At 38.9% G+C, this 14,017-nt stretch overlaps 1 protein-coding gene across 2 annotated transcripts in view; it reads left to right on the top strand.

Moving 5' to 3' along the window:
* The window catches only part of ZNF536 (zinc finger protein 536), a 553,139-nt gene that overhangs the window by 363,059 nt on the left and 176,063 nt on the right, over nucleotides 1–14,017 (top strand). For both annotated transcript variants that reach the window (XM_058154982.1, XM_058154983.1), the window contains one exon: nucleotides 4,948–6,510. In XM_058154982.1, the coding sequence (XP_058010965.1) occupies nucleotides 4,948–6,510 (1,563 nt within the window). The remainder of the gene's footprint in view (nucleotides 1–4,947; nucleotides 6,511–14,017) is intronic.

Here is a 14,017-nt window from a genome sequence, read left to right on the forward strand (position 1 = left end):
TTTCATTATACAAATTAATGCTCACATTTTAATGGGAAAGTCACATAATGAATCTCAGCTTCACTGACAGCAATTAGAGCCACAGATTGTCCCCTTCTGGACAAGACACTGTTTAGCAATAAGCAGCTGTGTAAAAACTCTTCAGGTTTGCAACATATATACATATATATATGCTTTAGGGAAAATGGCTGTACAGTTTATATTAATGTACTGGAGCTTCAGAGCTAAGGAGCATCCATATTTATTTCTTCTAATATTAACTATGTAAAAATATATAGAGAGTCTAAATAAATATTCAGGATAGGATTTAAATTCAATTACGTGGCTTTGCAGGGAAAAAAGAAGAAGAAGAAAAGAAAGAAGATGATGAGGAAGGTTTAAATATTATCCCGCTAGTTGTGCAACAGAACAGAATGTAACAGAAATAAGAATCTTATATCTTTTTTTCCCCTCTTTGTTTTTGGTTTGCATATTTCATGGTAGCAAGGGAGTAAAAAGAGTCAAAATGCAATTGGTATTTCTGACAAACAGATGAGCTATGTGGGGAACATGTGCACGATCCAAAAATAATCCCAAAGAACCTTTGATATTCCATTTGGTTTCAAAAGTGTGAAGTGAGTGATTAGAATGATAAAAGAAATTACTGAGTAGGAACAGGGCAGAATAATGAAGTAATTAAACCATGCTGCAGTTCCTTTTCTGAAATACCTTCTCTTGCCATTGATGAAATAGATTATCAATATCTTATTAATTGATTGAATGGCTTTTAAAAATGCACACAGAGTGTTCAGTGTGTGTATTAGAATCTATCAAGGGACATTTACTTGTTCATTTCATTATTCAGTGATATATTAGTGATTTTAACGCTTAGGATACCACTCTCCAGACAGAGTTGGAGAAGACCTCAACTTAAAATTGGAGAGTTAAATGTGACAGCTTTTCCCTGTTTTGATCAAATTCCAGCAGCTTAGAGCAGCATGGTGAATGATAAAGGATTATGGGATTTGCAGTCCAAAACATTAGGTTGTTTACTCAAACACAGACAAATCTGAGATACATAAGAAAATGGGCTCATTCAGCATAAGGCAGCCTTCCATAGATTAGAATGGGACCTCCAAAAATTCTTGAAATGTAATTCCCATAATTGTCCAGTCCAACTGCCTTTGAAAATTTGGACTGTGCGCTTATTTATAAACCATACAGTACACTCAAGATGCATTTTAAGACAGGCATGGAATATATAGTACTTTTATAGGTGTTGAATATTTTGGATATAAATCCTTACCAGGAAATCTCTTTATCTATTTTTGGCTTATGTTAATTCTGCATTCAAAAATATTTTCCATCCCTGTTCCACATTAATGCACAATTTGACTGGAGATGTTTTTTTTTTTTGCATTTGCAGGCAGAATAATATGCATTTAATTCAAATTTTATTCAATTAAGATTTGTCGTATACCTCACGTTTTGCTAAGTGCCTTCAAGCTAGGAAGTAGAACAAAATCCAGAAGGATGTTTTGTCCGGATGGACTAACTGTTGGTCATTGGTCTATACTTCAATGATTAGAACTTAGAAAAGCAGTACAGTGAAATAACAGAAAGAAACAACTGAGTCACAAAAGAATGATTCATTATTAATAATGACAGTGTTAAATAAGCATACATAGGTGGGTGTTTGAAGGTTCTGGTGCAGCTTCTTAGTTTTCCCAGGATTACATCCTTCTGGGCAGAGAGCTCTGATGTGGTTCCTGCAATCTGTTGGAGCCCCTCTCCAGTTTAGGAGTAATAGCTCCAAGTCACCACTGGGGCCACTTTAGCCTTGACATTCCACATCCTTACTCCTTCAGGCCCCTCCCTATAAATGTTGGAAAGTTCAGTTAATCCACTGTTTGAAAGTTTTTATTTCTTTTTTTAGAGAAGACCTGACACAAAATAAAATGTCAGAGGCCTTTTAGTTTCTTCACCAGTAAATTGCGAAGCCCTGGGGGGTTCAAACGTCGAACGTCTTCCTCCACATTGTCACCATCCTCTCTTGAAACTACTTAGAATGCCTTTGATGTTTGTGTTTTAAGAGATATACATTTAAGCTGTGTCCGTTTCCAACATGGCACCTACTAAATGCCCATGTTGTTGGGACGATAACTCCCTGATTTCCGCTGAAAATCGCTTTGCTACCTAGAAATTCTAGGAGCTGCCAGTCCAATTTTCTTGAAGGCCATAATTGAAAGAGATGAAGACATTTACAGAAGAATAAAGCGCCATGGTGGTGCAGTGGTTAGAATGCAGTACTGCAGGCTAACTCTGCATCCCCACTGCCAGAAGTTCAATCCCAACTGGCTCAAGGGTGACTCAGCCTTTCATCCTACTGAGGTTGGTAAAATGATCGTTGGGGAGAATACACTGACTATGTAAATTGCTTAGAGAGGACTGTAAAGCACTATGAAGCTGTAATTAAGTCATACACACACACACACACACACACACACACACACACACATGCATATATTAAATGTGTGTATTAAATGTACAACTCAATATGGGTGGAGTCATTGGTGCTCTCTGACCTTGCCTTTTTTTTTTCCAGACGTTTCATTACCCTAATAGGTAACATCATCAGTGCTACATAAGGACAGTAACAATTCAATAACGTAGCTTAGTTATATTATCTATATATTAATTTATTTAATTTTTTGTTGACATGGGGACAGATGAGAGAGGTAGAAAATGAAGAAACAACGTTAGGGTACACAGTTCGCAGATGGCTTGTCTTAACGTTTAAACCTCTTCAGAGAAGAAAGAAATGTCCTTGTTATTTAGATTGCTCAGAAAAATAATTGTTGTTATTGACAGAACACCATTAAAAGAAGCTTCTGAGACTGTCAGGCTGTTGTCTGTTTCAATGACAAGTCCAGCAGTCAGGTCTTATAAAGAATCACTTGACAGCTGCTCAAGCAACCCTCCTATATATTTACATTCCTGTTTCTTTACCCATTTTTAATTTTGGGGGGTGTATATGTGAATGCCTGTAAATATTTCACATATGTGCTGGAGGGCACCTACATTTCTTTGCAATCAAAATCGAAGTACCATATGGGCTTTGCACTAAAATAAAATATAAAACCAAAAATATTGTATATATTTTAGAATGCAGCTTAAGCCAACTCTTACTCTTGGAAAGAGGTCTTATTATAGGTAAATTACAGATTTTACCAGTATACAATAGAGGAACTATTAGTGCAAGTTTGAAGCACTGCAAAAAAATCCAAAAGACAAAAAACAAAAACCGGTAGATAATATTAATTTCAGGGCAACAGAATCTATTTTGTATCTTTTTATTACTCTTTTTCTCTTTAATTTTTATCGGCTACCTTTTATCTTAACTATATGTTCTTAGCCCGATGCAATTGCAATGCACTAAAATTGTATTAATATTTTATAGAAACCATATTTATAGTTCTTTATTTGGAAACAATGCAGCAGGTCTGCAGATCCTTGAATCCTTCTGGAATGGTGCCCTCCAAATAATGATAAATTACTTGTGCAGAATGCCATTTGCTAATTATATCCATGATTTACTGCAGAGCAAGACTTAAATCATTCATTTCAGTCTTGCGTAACAGTGCCATAAAATTTTTAGGTTTAAAAATGGTTTCCATGTGTATAATTTAAACAAATTTTAGTGCTATTGTATACAGAAAAACATTGTAGTCATCCATTTGTTATATACTTTGTCTCTCTCCCTTTCTTTCTTTCTCTCTCTCTCTCTCCTCCCACCCACTGCCCTCTGCTTGTACTTTTAATGATCACGGTGTGGAATGGTGTTGCTTCATTTTCATAATCATAGCTTCTAATTCTACAGCAGCTTTAGCATATTAAGTTAAAGAAGAGATGGTTGATTGTGTGCTTATAGCATGTCAAGCTTGTAGAAAAAGTGGGGGGGGGGAACCTTTAATATTTTAATTTAATATTAAGGAAGAAATTACCTTGGGGGATGGGGTGGAAGGTGTTGTTGTTATTGTTACAGAAGTGTAGAGCAATGGTGGGTTTAATTTTTTTTTAATACCAGTTCTATGGGTGTGGCTTGGTGGGCATGGCCAGGGGAAGGATACTGTAAAACAGTGGTAGTCAACCTGGTCCCTACCGCCCACTAGTGGGCGTTCCAGCTTTCATGGTGGGCGGTAGGAGTTTTGTCCGATACTGAAGCACTTTCCTTTTATTTAATTTAATTGACTTTTTAAAAAAAATTCATAGCATTATTTAAAAACATTTTCATTAGGTTGTCATAAAATTCCCCGTGACAATTTAAATTTCTGAAAATATACTATTTGTATCGCCCACGCATAAGTTTAGTTCACGTTACGTAAGTGAAACTAAATGGCGCTATAGTGTAACCGCAAACAAGAGTCTCGTCCCAGAATAGCTCGCACATCTCCCCCCACACCACCCAGCTATAACAGACAAGCAGAGCTGGTAGCCGGTGCCCCCTCCCCTCCAAACCCAATCCACGATGCGCGAGAGGCATGCACAGACAATGATATATGGTTCATTACTGTGGAACCGGTGGGTGGTTAGAAAATTTTACTACTAACAGAGATACAAAAGTGGGCAGTAGGTATAAAAAGGTTGACTACCCCTGCTGTAAAATCTCCATTCCCACCCCACTCCAGGGGAAGGATACTTTAAAATCTTCATTCCCACCCCACTCCAGGGGAAGGTTACTGCAAAAATCCCCATTTCCTCCCAGTCAGCTGGGAATTGGGAGGCAGAGTATAGATGGGGGCGGGGGCGGTCAGAATTTGTACTACCGGTTCTCCAAACTACTCAAAATTTCTGCTATAGGTTCTCCAGAACTGATCAGAACCTGCTGAAACCCACCTCTGGTGTAGAGCTCTTGTGTTTTGTTTCTCTTTTTTTTCCTCCAGTAAATTTGCCTTTTGATCATTGCAGGTGAGAAACCTTACAAATGCCCTCACTGTGATTATGCTGGTACCCAATCCGCGTCATTGAAATACCACCTGGAGCGACACCACCGGGAGCGGCAGAATGGTGCTGGATCCCTCTCTGGACAGCCTCAAAGTCAAGAGCACAAAGAAGAAACATCAAGTAAAGGATCCATGTTTGTGAGACCCGAAGTACTGAGAGGAGCCTTCAAGGGACTTCCTGGCATAGATTTCCGAAGTGGGATGGGATCTCAACAGTGGTCACCAGGAATGCTTTCTCCAGGAGACCATGCAGGTCATTCAGTTGGAATCTCCTCTGAGGTTTCTTCCGAGAACATGAAGGACATGCCTTCCAAAGGGACACGTTTTTCTGACCTGGGCCGAGCGTATCACAGCATGGTTGGAAACGGAGTGAACTTCCAAGGGTCCCTTCAAGCTTTTATGGACAGCTTCGTCCTTAGTTCCTTAAAGAAAGAAAAAGAAAAGAAAGACAAAGCCCTGTCCAGTTGCCTTTCTGCAAAGCTTTTGGGTTCAGAGACTAGCGAGGGAAAGGTGCCCATTAAACAGAGAAAAACAGAAAAATCACAGTATGAACCTCTTGATCTCTCCATCAGGCCAGATGCCGGCAGTCTTCCAGGTTCATCCATTACCGTTCAAGACAATATTGCTTGGCACGGCTGCTTGTTTTGTTCCTTCACAACCTCTTCTATGGAACTAATGGCTCTTCACCTTCAAGCCAATCATTTAGGCAAAGCAAAGCGTAAAGATGGCATTTTAGGATCAATGAGAAATGGTAAAGACCAACCTAGAGAGGCCGTGGCTTCAACCAATAAAGCCAACCTGCTGCCAATATCTTTGCAGTCCAATAAAGATTCGGCAGTTTCCAATCTGATAGCTCAAGTGGATGCTTCTGAAAGAATGACCCAGGGATCCAAGGATTCTCCTGGAGAACAAAAGAATTCCTCGTGGCCTGGTCACGTGGACTCCACTTTTTATAATTTTGCCGCTGATTTCTATAAGCAATTTGGCGTCTACTCTGGCGTCAGCGGAGCACACAATTCTTGTACCACTGCGGACATGGACCTCAAAACCCAGTCTGAAGATGACCCACCCATGATGCTTTCTGACCCGATAAGTAAAAATGCTACTGATGACCTGTCCGATATTGCCTCCTCTGAAGATATGGAGTCTTCCAAGGAAGAAACGATTGATGAGGATGACCTTGAGCCCGAAGCTGACCTTATGAACCAACCCTTGCCCAATCCAAGCAAAGATAGCAGTGACAGAGGAGACAGTCTACAAAGCTCCGTAGCCCCCCAAAACTCACAAGGACTCCTTTCTCCTTTGCCATCTTCTGAAAAGCAATGGCACACTTTGAATCTGCTTTCCCCCCACGAAGCTGCACAAGTAGTAATGAAACCCGAACCGACGTCAACCCCACAAGTCCTGGAGAAGCAAGTGAACATGCTGTCGGTCCTAAGAGCCTACAGCTCTGATGGCTTAGCAGCCTTTAATGGACTGAGTAGTAGCACAGGAAGTAGTGGATATATCAAGAGGCCTGACTTGTGTGGTAAGTTTTAGAATCCTTCTTTCAGACCATTTCAGAAAAAAACAAAAAAACCCTCATACAAAATGACTAAGTAAGTTCAGTTATATTTGTTAGAAAATTCGGCTTTCAGAAATGTCTAAACACGATGGGATAAACATCATCTTTGTTCTAGAGCATGGACCTCTATTGACTATAAATGGTGCTTCTGTGGAAGAGCGTGGCCTTTTAATCTGGTCCAGGCCATTCAAAAAAAAAATACATTCATGTACTTTTAAATTAGATTAGCAGTTATATAAGAGGATTGTATTTATAATATGCGATTGGGACATTTGCTGCTCCAATGTTTTAGCATTCTGATTTGGTTTTGTTTTATTTTTTTATTTCTTATTTTTAAACTGATGTGGTAACTTGCAAACTTTTCAGCATCTGAACTGAGGAAAAGAAACTAGACACTTTGCTAAGCCTTAGCCAAATGTGCTTCCCTCCCGCCCTGCCCCCCCGCAAATTTCTTTACGTTATATAAGGGTATAACACACACACACAAAAAAAATCCAGTCAGCTATTCCAATATGTACTTATATTTTTATAGGGAAATTTTGAAAGTCCTCATCAGACAGGAATCTTTCATTATTTTCAAAAATTAAACCGTTTCAGTTTTCTCATTGGAAGTAGTGTGATCATCAAATAATATAATGGATATGATAAGACACGTATATTAAATTGTAAAAAAAAAACAATCCAAAATCATTATTATTCTTGAGTATATTTATATAGTTATTATTTTGCAGTGAGATATGATTTTTGGAGTCACCAAACGGCAGGATGGTTTTTTTTCCTAGATTGTTTGAGTATATGCAGTTGACAAATTGTCTAGCCAGGGTGAAGAAGTTCAACGTGTGACATACACACACACACACACACACACACACACACACACACACACACACACACAATTGCTACGATGGATTTTGATTGTGAGCAGATTTGGAAGTTGTCCTGAGAGCCACCACTTGGGGACTCCAATATCCACAGAGAAATTTAATACTCTTTTTATTTATTACTTATTTTAGTTAAAAGGGGTTTCCCCTCCCCCCCCCTTTGATCACCTTATAACCCATCAGCAAAGAAATAGGCTCATAGCCCTCCTGGAACCCCTTCTGATGCAAAATGACACAAACATGGAGATCCGAGGATTCTATTACTCTATCTTTTAATATCTATTTTACACTCTTCAAGAATAGAAAGAACTGCACAAAGCATGAGTCAAGATTCCACCTAGTTAATGGGGATTGTTACCCAAAAGCAAGTGCTAATCTGATGTTCCAATGCCAGTTTGGAGATGGGTGGGGAGCATATAAATGCATTCATAGTTTTGCTAGATGGATACGACTCCTTCTATCATCAAAGGAATGCTTCGAAGACCAGCTGCGCATGCACTGAAATGATTCAGTTTGTCAGATCCAAAATAAATTCTGGTAGCACAGCACCAAGAAGAAAAAGTCTTAACAAAGCAAAAGCACATATTTTAAATTCATCTAATGAGCCTCAACAGGTAAAACAAGAGTGACCAGCTATGGGGGTTGTTGGAGAGACAACTTATGCCATTCCTCTCAAGTTTGTGATTCACAAATCCACCCCCTTCAAATGGCATTCCAACTCAAAAATATACCATGTGGCCCCATTGATTTTCTAAATCAGAAGTTTTTCCATCAAGGGAGAGGTCTCCATGGTAGAAATAAATAAAAAAACTGAATTAGAATTGAATAAATACAGGAGAGGTTTCAAATTGGTTTCCTCTTCTCTGATTCTTTATTTTCCATTTAGAAGAATAAATAGATCAAATGAGACATCAGAACTAGTCCTTTGCTATATATCTGGCAAACCATCTGAAGGATGTGTTCAAATTCACCCACGTGTATTATTTTTGATTTAAAAGGATAGAGAGAGAAAAAATTTGAGCTTCTGGATTCTTGACATTTAAGGCATCAGGTCATAGATATATATAGTTTCAAGAATTAGCTGAAGCTACACATTGCATGGACCGATAATGTGTTGCATTCTGGGAACTTGGAACCAATCACATTTGCCCATTCTAAGCCCAGAATCTGTAACTATGCAGAGCAAAGAATATTTTCCAAATTCTTTTTTTTTTTTTAAGGTGGGGAGAGCAGGAGAAAAAATATCCACTGTAGGATTTCTGACAGTTTGAAAAATATTGACAGCTGTTAACGTTATGCAAATTAAAAGCCCCAGTTTCTCTCCTTTTAATAGCTATTCCACTTCACCGTTCTAAAAAAAGGGGACTGCCCAAAGAAACTAAAATAGGTGTTGCTAATTTCAGGGCAAAGTTTAATCTTAGTTTCCATTGAAGTATAATATCCTTTCCCCTCCTCTATATATTTCTTACCTACTATCTGGACAAGATTCTTGTTTGATCTGCTCATAGAGAAGCAGGTTGATGGGATTTCCTGATAGAAACCAGAAAATATTTGCTTGGTTGGTGTTTTAGTGCTCCAAATGCATGCTTCCTCAAAGGACACCTGTAAACAACAGTAATAAGGGATGAACCTTCAATGGGTATTCATTCAAAACATGTTATTAGATTTGCAGCTAAGGTATCATTTCAATGTAAACCAATCTGGGTCAGGGGGCGGGAGGCAGAAGGGAAACTCACTGCTGCCTGAGTTGAATTTAGAAGGTTTAAAGGAGCCAATCGCTTGGAAGCTGCTAATAGAAGACTAATGCCAGATATCACTAAACTAAGCAAATATTTTCATTCACATTCTTTTCAACCCAATTTAACCAGCTTCTTGGCCAATGGGATGCTAATGCAATCCTTATTGCCTTCCTTGATGACTAACCTACCGTAGATCTCACTGTTTTCAAACAGAGTACAGACAACATTCAATATTGCTTCACAGTTCAGTAGATCAATTATGGGCATTCACCCATAATGTGTTTTTCTTGGTATGTATTTGCTGCTGAGAAACATGGGATCCACAGGTTCCTACCCTGTGAAAACCCAAGAGCATTCAAGGTGAAAATGTGTTTTTATTACCCATAATAAAGATCAATCATCTTTTCACAACCGACTTGTGAAGAAATATTAGTTGGCTTGAATAGTTGTTAGAATGGAAAGGATATTGTAGAAATTTGAAAATAGATTTATCTTCTTCTGCAATTTTTTCCCAGCCTGTGAAAAGCAGTTCTATTCTCAGTCACGTGACCAGAAAGGAAGGGCAAAGGAGTGTTAGAATAGAGCAGAAGACAACATTATTAGTCCTTACCCAACTGTTTCTTCAATAGAGAAGTGTTGGAGAAAATGTTTCCTGGATTTTTTTAAGTCTTTCTTTTCTTTTCCTTCCTTCCTTCCTTCCTTCCTTCCTTCCTTCCTTCCTTCCTTCCTATCTTTCTACCTTTCTTTCTACCTTTCTCTTGAGCAACCTTTCTCTCCACACCAGATCTGGTCTGGTTTTGGTTCTGTAGAAGTACTCTGCTAGTGGAAGGACAAATGGACAGATAGTCCCTTTACTTAATTTCTTTCTGACATACTGTTGGGTTGAGGGGAAAAAAAACAAAAAGAGTAGAGGGCAGGATTGGGACAAAAAATGAATTAATTAAATTGCTTTAATTGAATTAACTTCTAAATTTAGTTTCAAGTTAAATATAGTTAATATAATTAATGATTTCTCTTTTGGTGATATTAATAAATGCAATTTGATAACAATTTTTAGTTTGGGGCTCATACCCAACACTTTGGGATGGGGCACACAATTATATGGAATCTCAGGTTATAAAATAGAGGACTTATTAAATAATGTCTATATAATGTTTCTGCTCATTTCTAGTTGGTGAATTAAAATGTTCCTGATAGTGCAAATCCAGATTATGAAACTCAGTTTATATTAAAAGGGACATTCATTTATTTAAGTTGGGATAACAACTGGGAGAATGTCTCGCATTCATTTCACCTTGTTCCCCCAATTATCTTCATTGGCCCTATGATTTTAAGCATATATGATTCAAATAATGTGAATTCAATGGTGGAACAATTGGTTTGAATACTCTCTTTATTAATACTCTATGCAGAGAAATAGACTCATCCCTCAATCACATCCTCTTGACTCCTAACTCAGCTAACGATGGTTACTAGTTCGCATAACAGTCAGTTTTTTTTAATTTGCATTTATATCCCGCCCTTCTCCGAAGACTCAGGGCGGCTTACACTATGTTAGCAATAGTCTTCATCCTATTTGTATATTTATATACAAAGTCAACTTATTGCCCCCCCAACAATCTGGGTCTTCATTTTACCTACCTTATAAAGGATGGAAGGCTGAGTCAACCTTGGGCCTGGTGGGACTAGAACCTGCAGTAATTGCAGGCAGCTGCTGTTAATAATAGACTGCATTAGCAGTCTGCGCCACAGAGGCCCAAGGTTTTCCTGTTTCCCTGCTTTCAGCATTCAAGTTTTATCAGTATATTTCGGGAGACTATAATTATATCACGTATTTGCAGGTTCCACGGGCATTAGCAGAAAATTCAAAGCAATGATAAGTTGCTCATCCAAGCAACTTCATCACTCAGAGCAAAATCGGTTAAGCAGAGAGTCAGAGAACGGTTGGAATGTACCAACTCTTGACACACCAACTTCAGGAGTTTCTCCCCAAAATGGGTTACAACATGTCAATGAAGACTCAATCATCCAGGCGTGCAAAGGGGGTGCAATGAAACATTTCAGATTAACAAAGTTTGGTCCAGTTGGCATGTTTCGACCTTTAGACACTTTTGGCTTGGATGATTGAGTCTTCATTGACATAATGATTTTTTTTTAAATTTGCATTTATATCCCGCCCTTCTCCGAAGACTCAGGGCGGCTTACACTATGTCAAGCAATAGTCTTCATCCATTTGTATATTATATACAAAGTCAACTTTATTGCCCCCAACAATCTGGGTCCTCATTTTACCTACCTTATAAAGGATGGAAGGCTGAGTCAATCTTGGGCCTGGTGGGACTTGAACCTGCAGTAATTGCAAGCAGCTGCTGTTAATAACAGACTGCATTAGTCTGTTGAGCCACCAGAGGCCCTTGACATTGGTTCCAGTGTCTTTTGTTAAGCTAACTATGGTTTAGTCATATATTACATTGTAAAAGAGCAGTTGACCCAGTTTTGTACACACACACCACACACACACACACACACCACACACACACACACACACACTTAATTGTGTCTTACTTTATTTTCAACTCGGCATCAGGCTCATTAATGGCACAAGGCGTCAAGGCTTTCATTCAGTTATGCTTCACATAAATTGTTGAAGTAGCCAGCAAGTTTGGAATAGTTTAGTGTGAAATCCAGTGGGATAACTTTCTGTTTTCTTTGATTTGGTTTTAAATTTCACGAAATTTGAACCTAAAGCAAAAGTTTATTTTGAGTTGGAGATAGACAGATCACTGTAGGAATGCCATCTATCCTCAAAGTCACATTAGCATACTGTATAATGCTTTTATTGACCCAACGCTGGGTGTAAGGAATGGTTCTTAATTGAAAGATACTTTATGATAAGCAAAATAGGGTGTGTGTTTACGTGTGTGCTTTGTGTGCAAAGATATGGGAGGCAAGAGACTGTGAACCACTATATACTAAGTTCAGATTATGATGTTTAGTAGATATCACTTCTCCACTTCATACCACTTCCACCATTTCAATGGAACAGCTTGCCTTCAGAAATTGTGGGAGCTTCATCATTGCTCCAGACCATTGGAGGTTTCTAAGAAGAGACTGGACAGCCACTTGTCTGAAATGATGTAGGATCTCATAGGGGACTGGACTAGGAGACCTTCAAGATCCATTCCTGTTCTGTTCTGTTCTTCCAAAGCATCTTTAAGTGATTAGCAGAAACACAGAGAGGAGAATACAGCTAATTGGAGTAGTTGTGTCCTCTGACTGTTTCTTGTTAGGCAACCTCTCCCATGATCTGTCAATATCATACAAACATCTGGAAGCAGTGGGACTTCGTACATACAGCTCTATGCATGGAAACATCTGTCAAACCAAGAATTCTTCACATTTAGAAACCCTTTGGATATGAGTTTCTGAGTATGAAATAACCCACAAAAGTGTGTTAGCTAAATTTCCTAGCATGGGTCAGATCTACCTGGTGCATCCACCTCCAATCCTCCCCAATAATTTTCTGGTGTTCTTGCCTTAATTACGGGGTTCCATTCCATTCAACTTTGATATACAGAAATAGCAGTATCTGATCGACATTGGAAAGTTAAATTGCTGAATGCTTGCAAAGTACTTGCTTTGGAAAAAAATAACTCACCTTCAGACTTGCTTCCAGAAGTTGTGAGTGCTTTCCTAACAGTGTGAACAATCAACCAGTGGAACGGCTTGCCTTTAGAAGTTATTGATGCTCCATCACTTGAGGATTTTAAGAAGTGACTGGAAAGCCATTTGTCTGAAATGGTATAGGGCAGGGATGGCTAACCTTTTTGCCATTGTGTGCTAAAAGTATGGGGAGTATGTGTGTGTGTGTGGGGTGCCACTCATGTGCATGCCCACACCCATAATTCAATGCACCATGCCCCCCTGTGCATGCGCTCATGACCCCCCCTATGCCCTTCCTCGTTTTTGGCATGTGATGGCACGGTGGGCCCAGTAGGCCCATTTTTCACCCTCCCCAGGCTCCAGAGACTTTCTAGGAGCCTGGGAAGGCCGAAAACGGCCTTCCCCAACCCCCGTTTCCAGCCTGTTTCCTGACTTCTGGTGAGCCTGGAAGGCCCAAAAATCAGTTGGCCGGTGTGCGCATGTGCACTTGAGCTGAGTTAGGGGAACATTCGTGTGCCCACAGATATGGCTCCACATGCCACCTGTGGCACACATGCCATAGGTTCACCATCACAGGTATAGTGTCTCCTGCCTGAGCAGGGGGTTAGACTAGAAGACCTTCAAGGTCTCTTCCAACTCTGTTATTCTGTTAAAAAGAGAATTATACAAATACCAGGTTCTATTCCATTGTTTGACAGAGAGCTGTATTCTATATCAATTTGGGTATTTTTTTCTCAAGGGCTTTGGTTGTTTGAAGTTTCTTTAACCACTGCTACAAATAAGGCTTCAATAAGAAAATAAAAGGTTTTGATCTTCCCTAAAGATTTTGATTTAATCCTGCAATTATAAAATTAAGCCTTTCTTAGGGAACATTTTGTTGCTGTAAAATAGGCATACTTTTAGGAGCACATAGACAGCTCTTGAACTGTTCTCTTCAAAAATTATTCAGATTAAATACTGTTTTGCCTCTATGCAGCACCAAAATAAATTTAGATACAGCTAAATAAAGTCCAGGATTTCCCTTTGACTACACTTATTTTAAAGAAGCAATCAAATTCTTCCCTGACTTTTGAACTGCTGTATTTATCAAACTTTCAGTTACAGTTGGTGCTATTTGTAAAATAACCAATGATTTTTCTGAATTAGTCATTTATGCTCATTTCCAAGTATCATCAGGGCTACTTTCTT

Source organism: Ahaetulla prasina, chromosome 12, assembly GCF_028640845.1.
Source record: "Ahaetulla prasina isolate Xishuangbanna chromosome 12, ASM2864084v1, whole genome shotgun sequence".
Taxonomy (NCBI): Eukaryota; Metazoa; Chordata; class Lepidosauria; order Squamata; family Colubridae; genus Ahaetulla; species Ahaetulla prasina.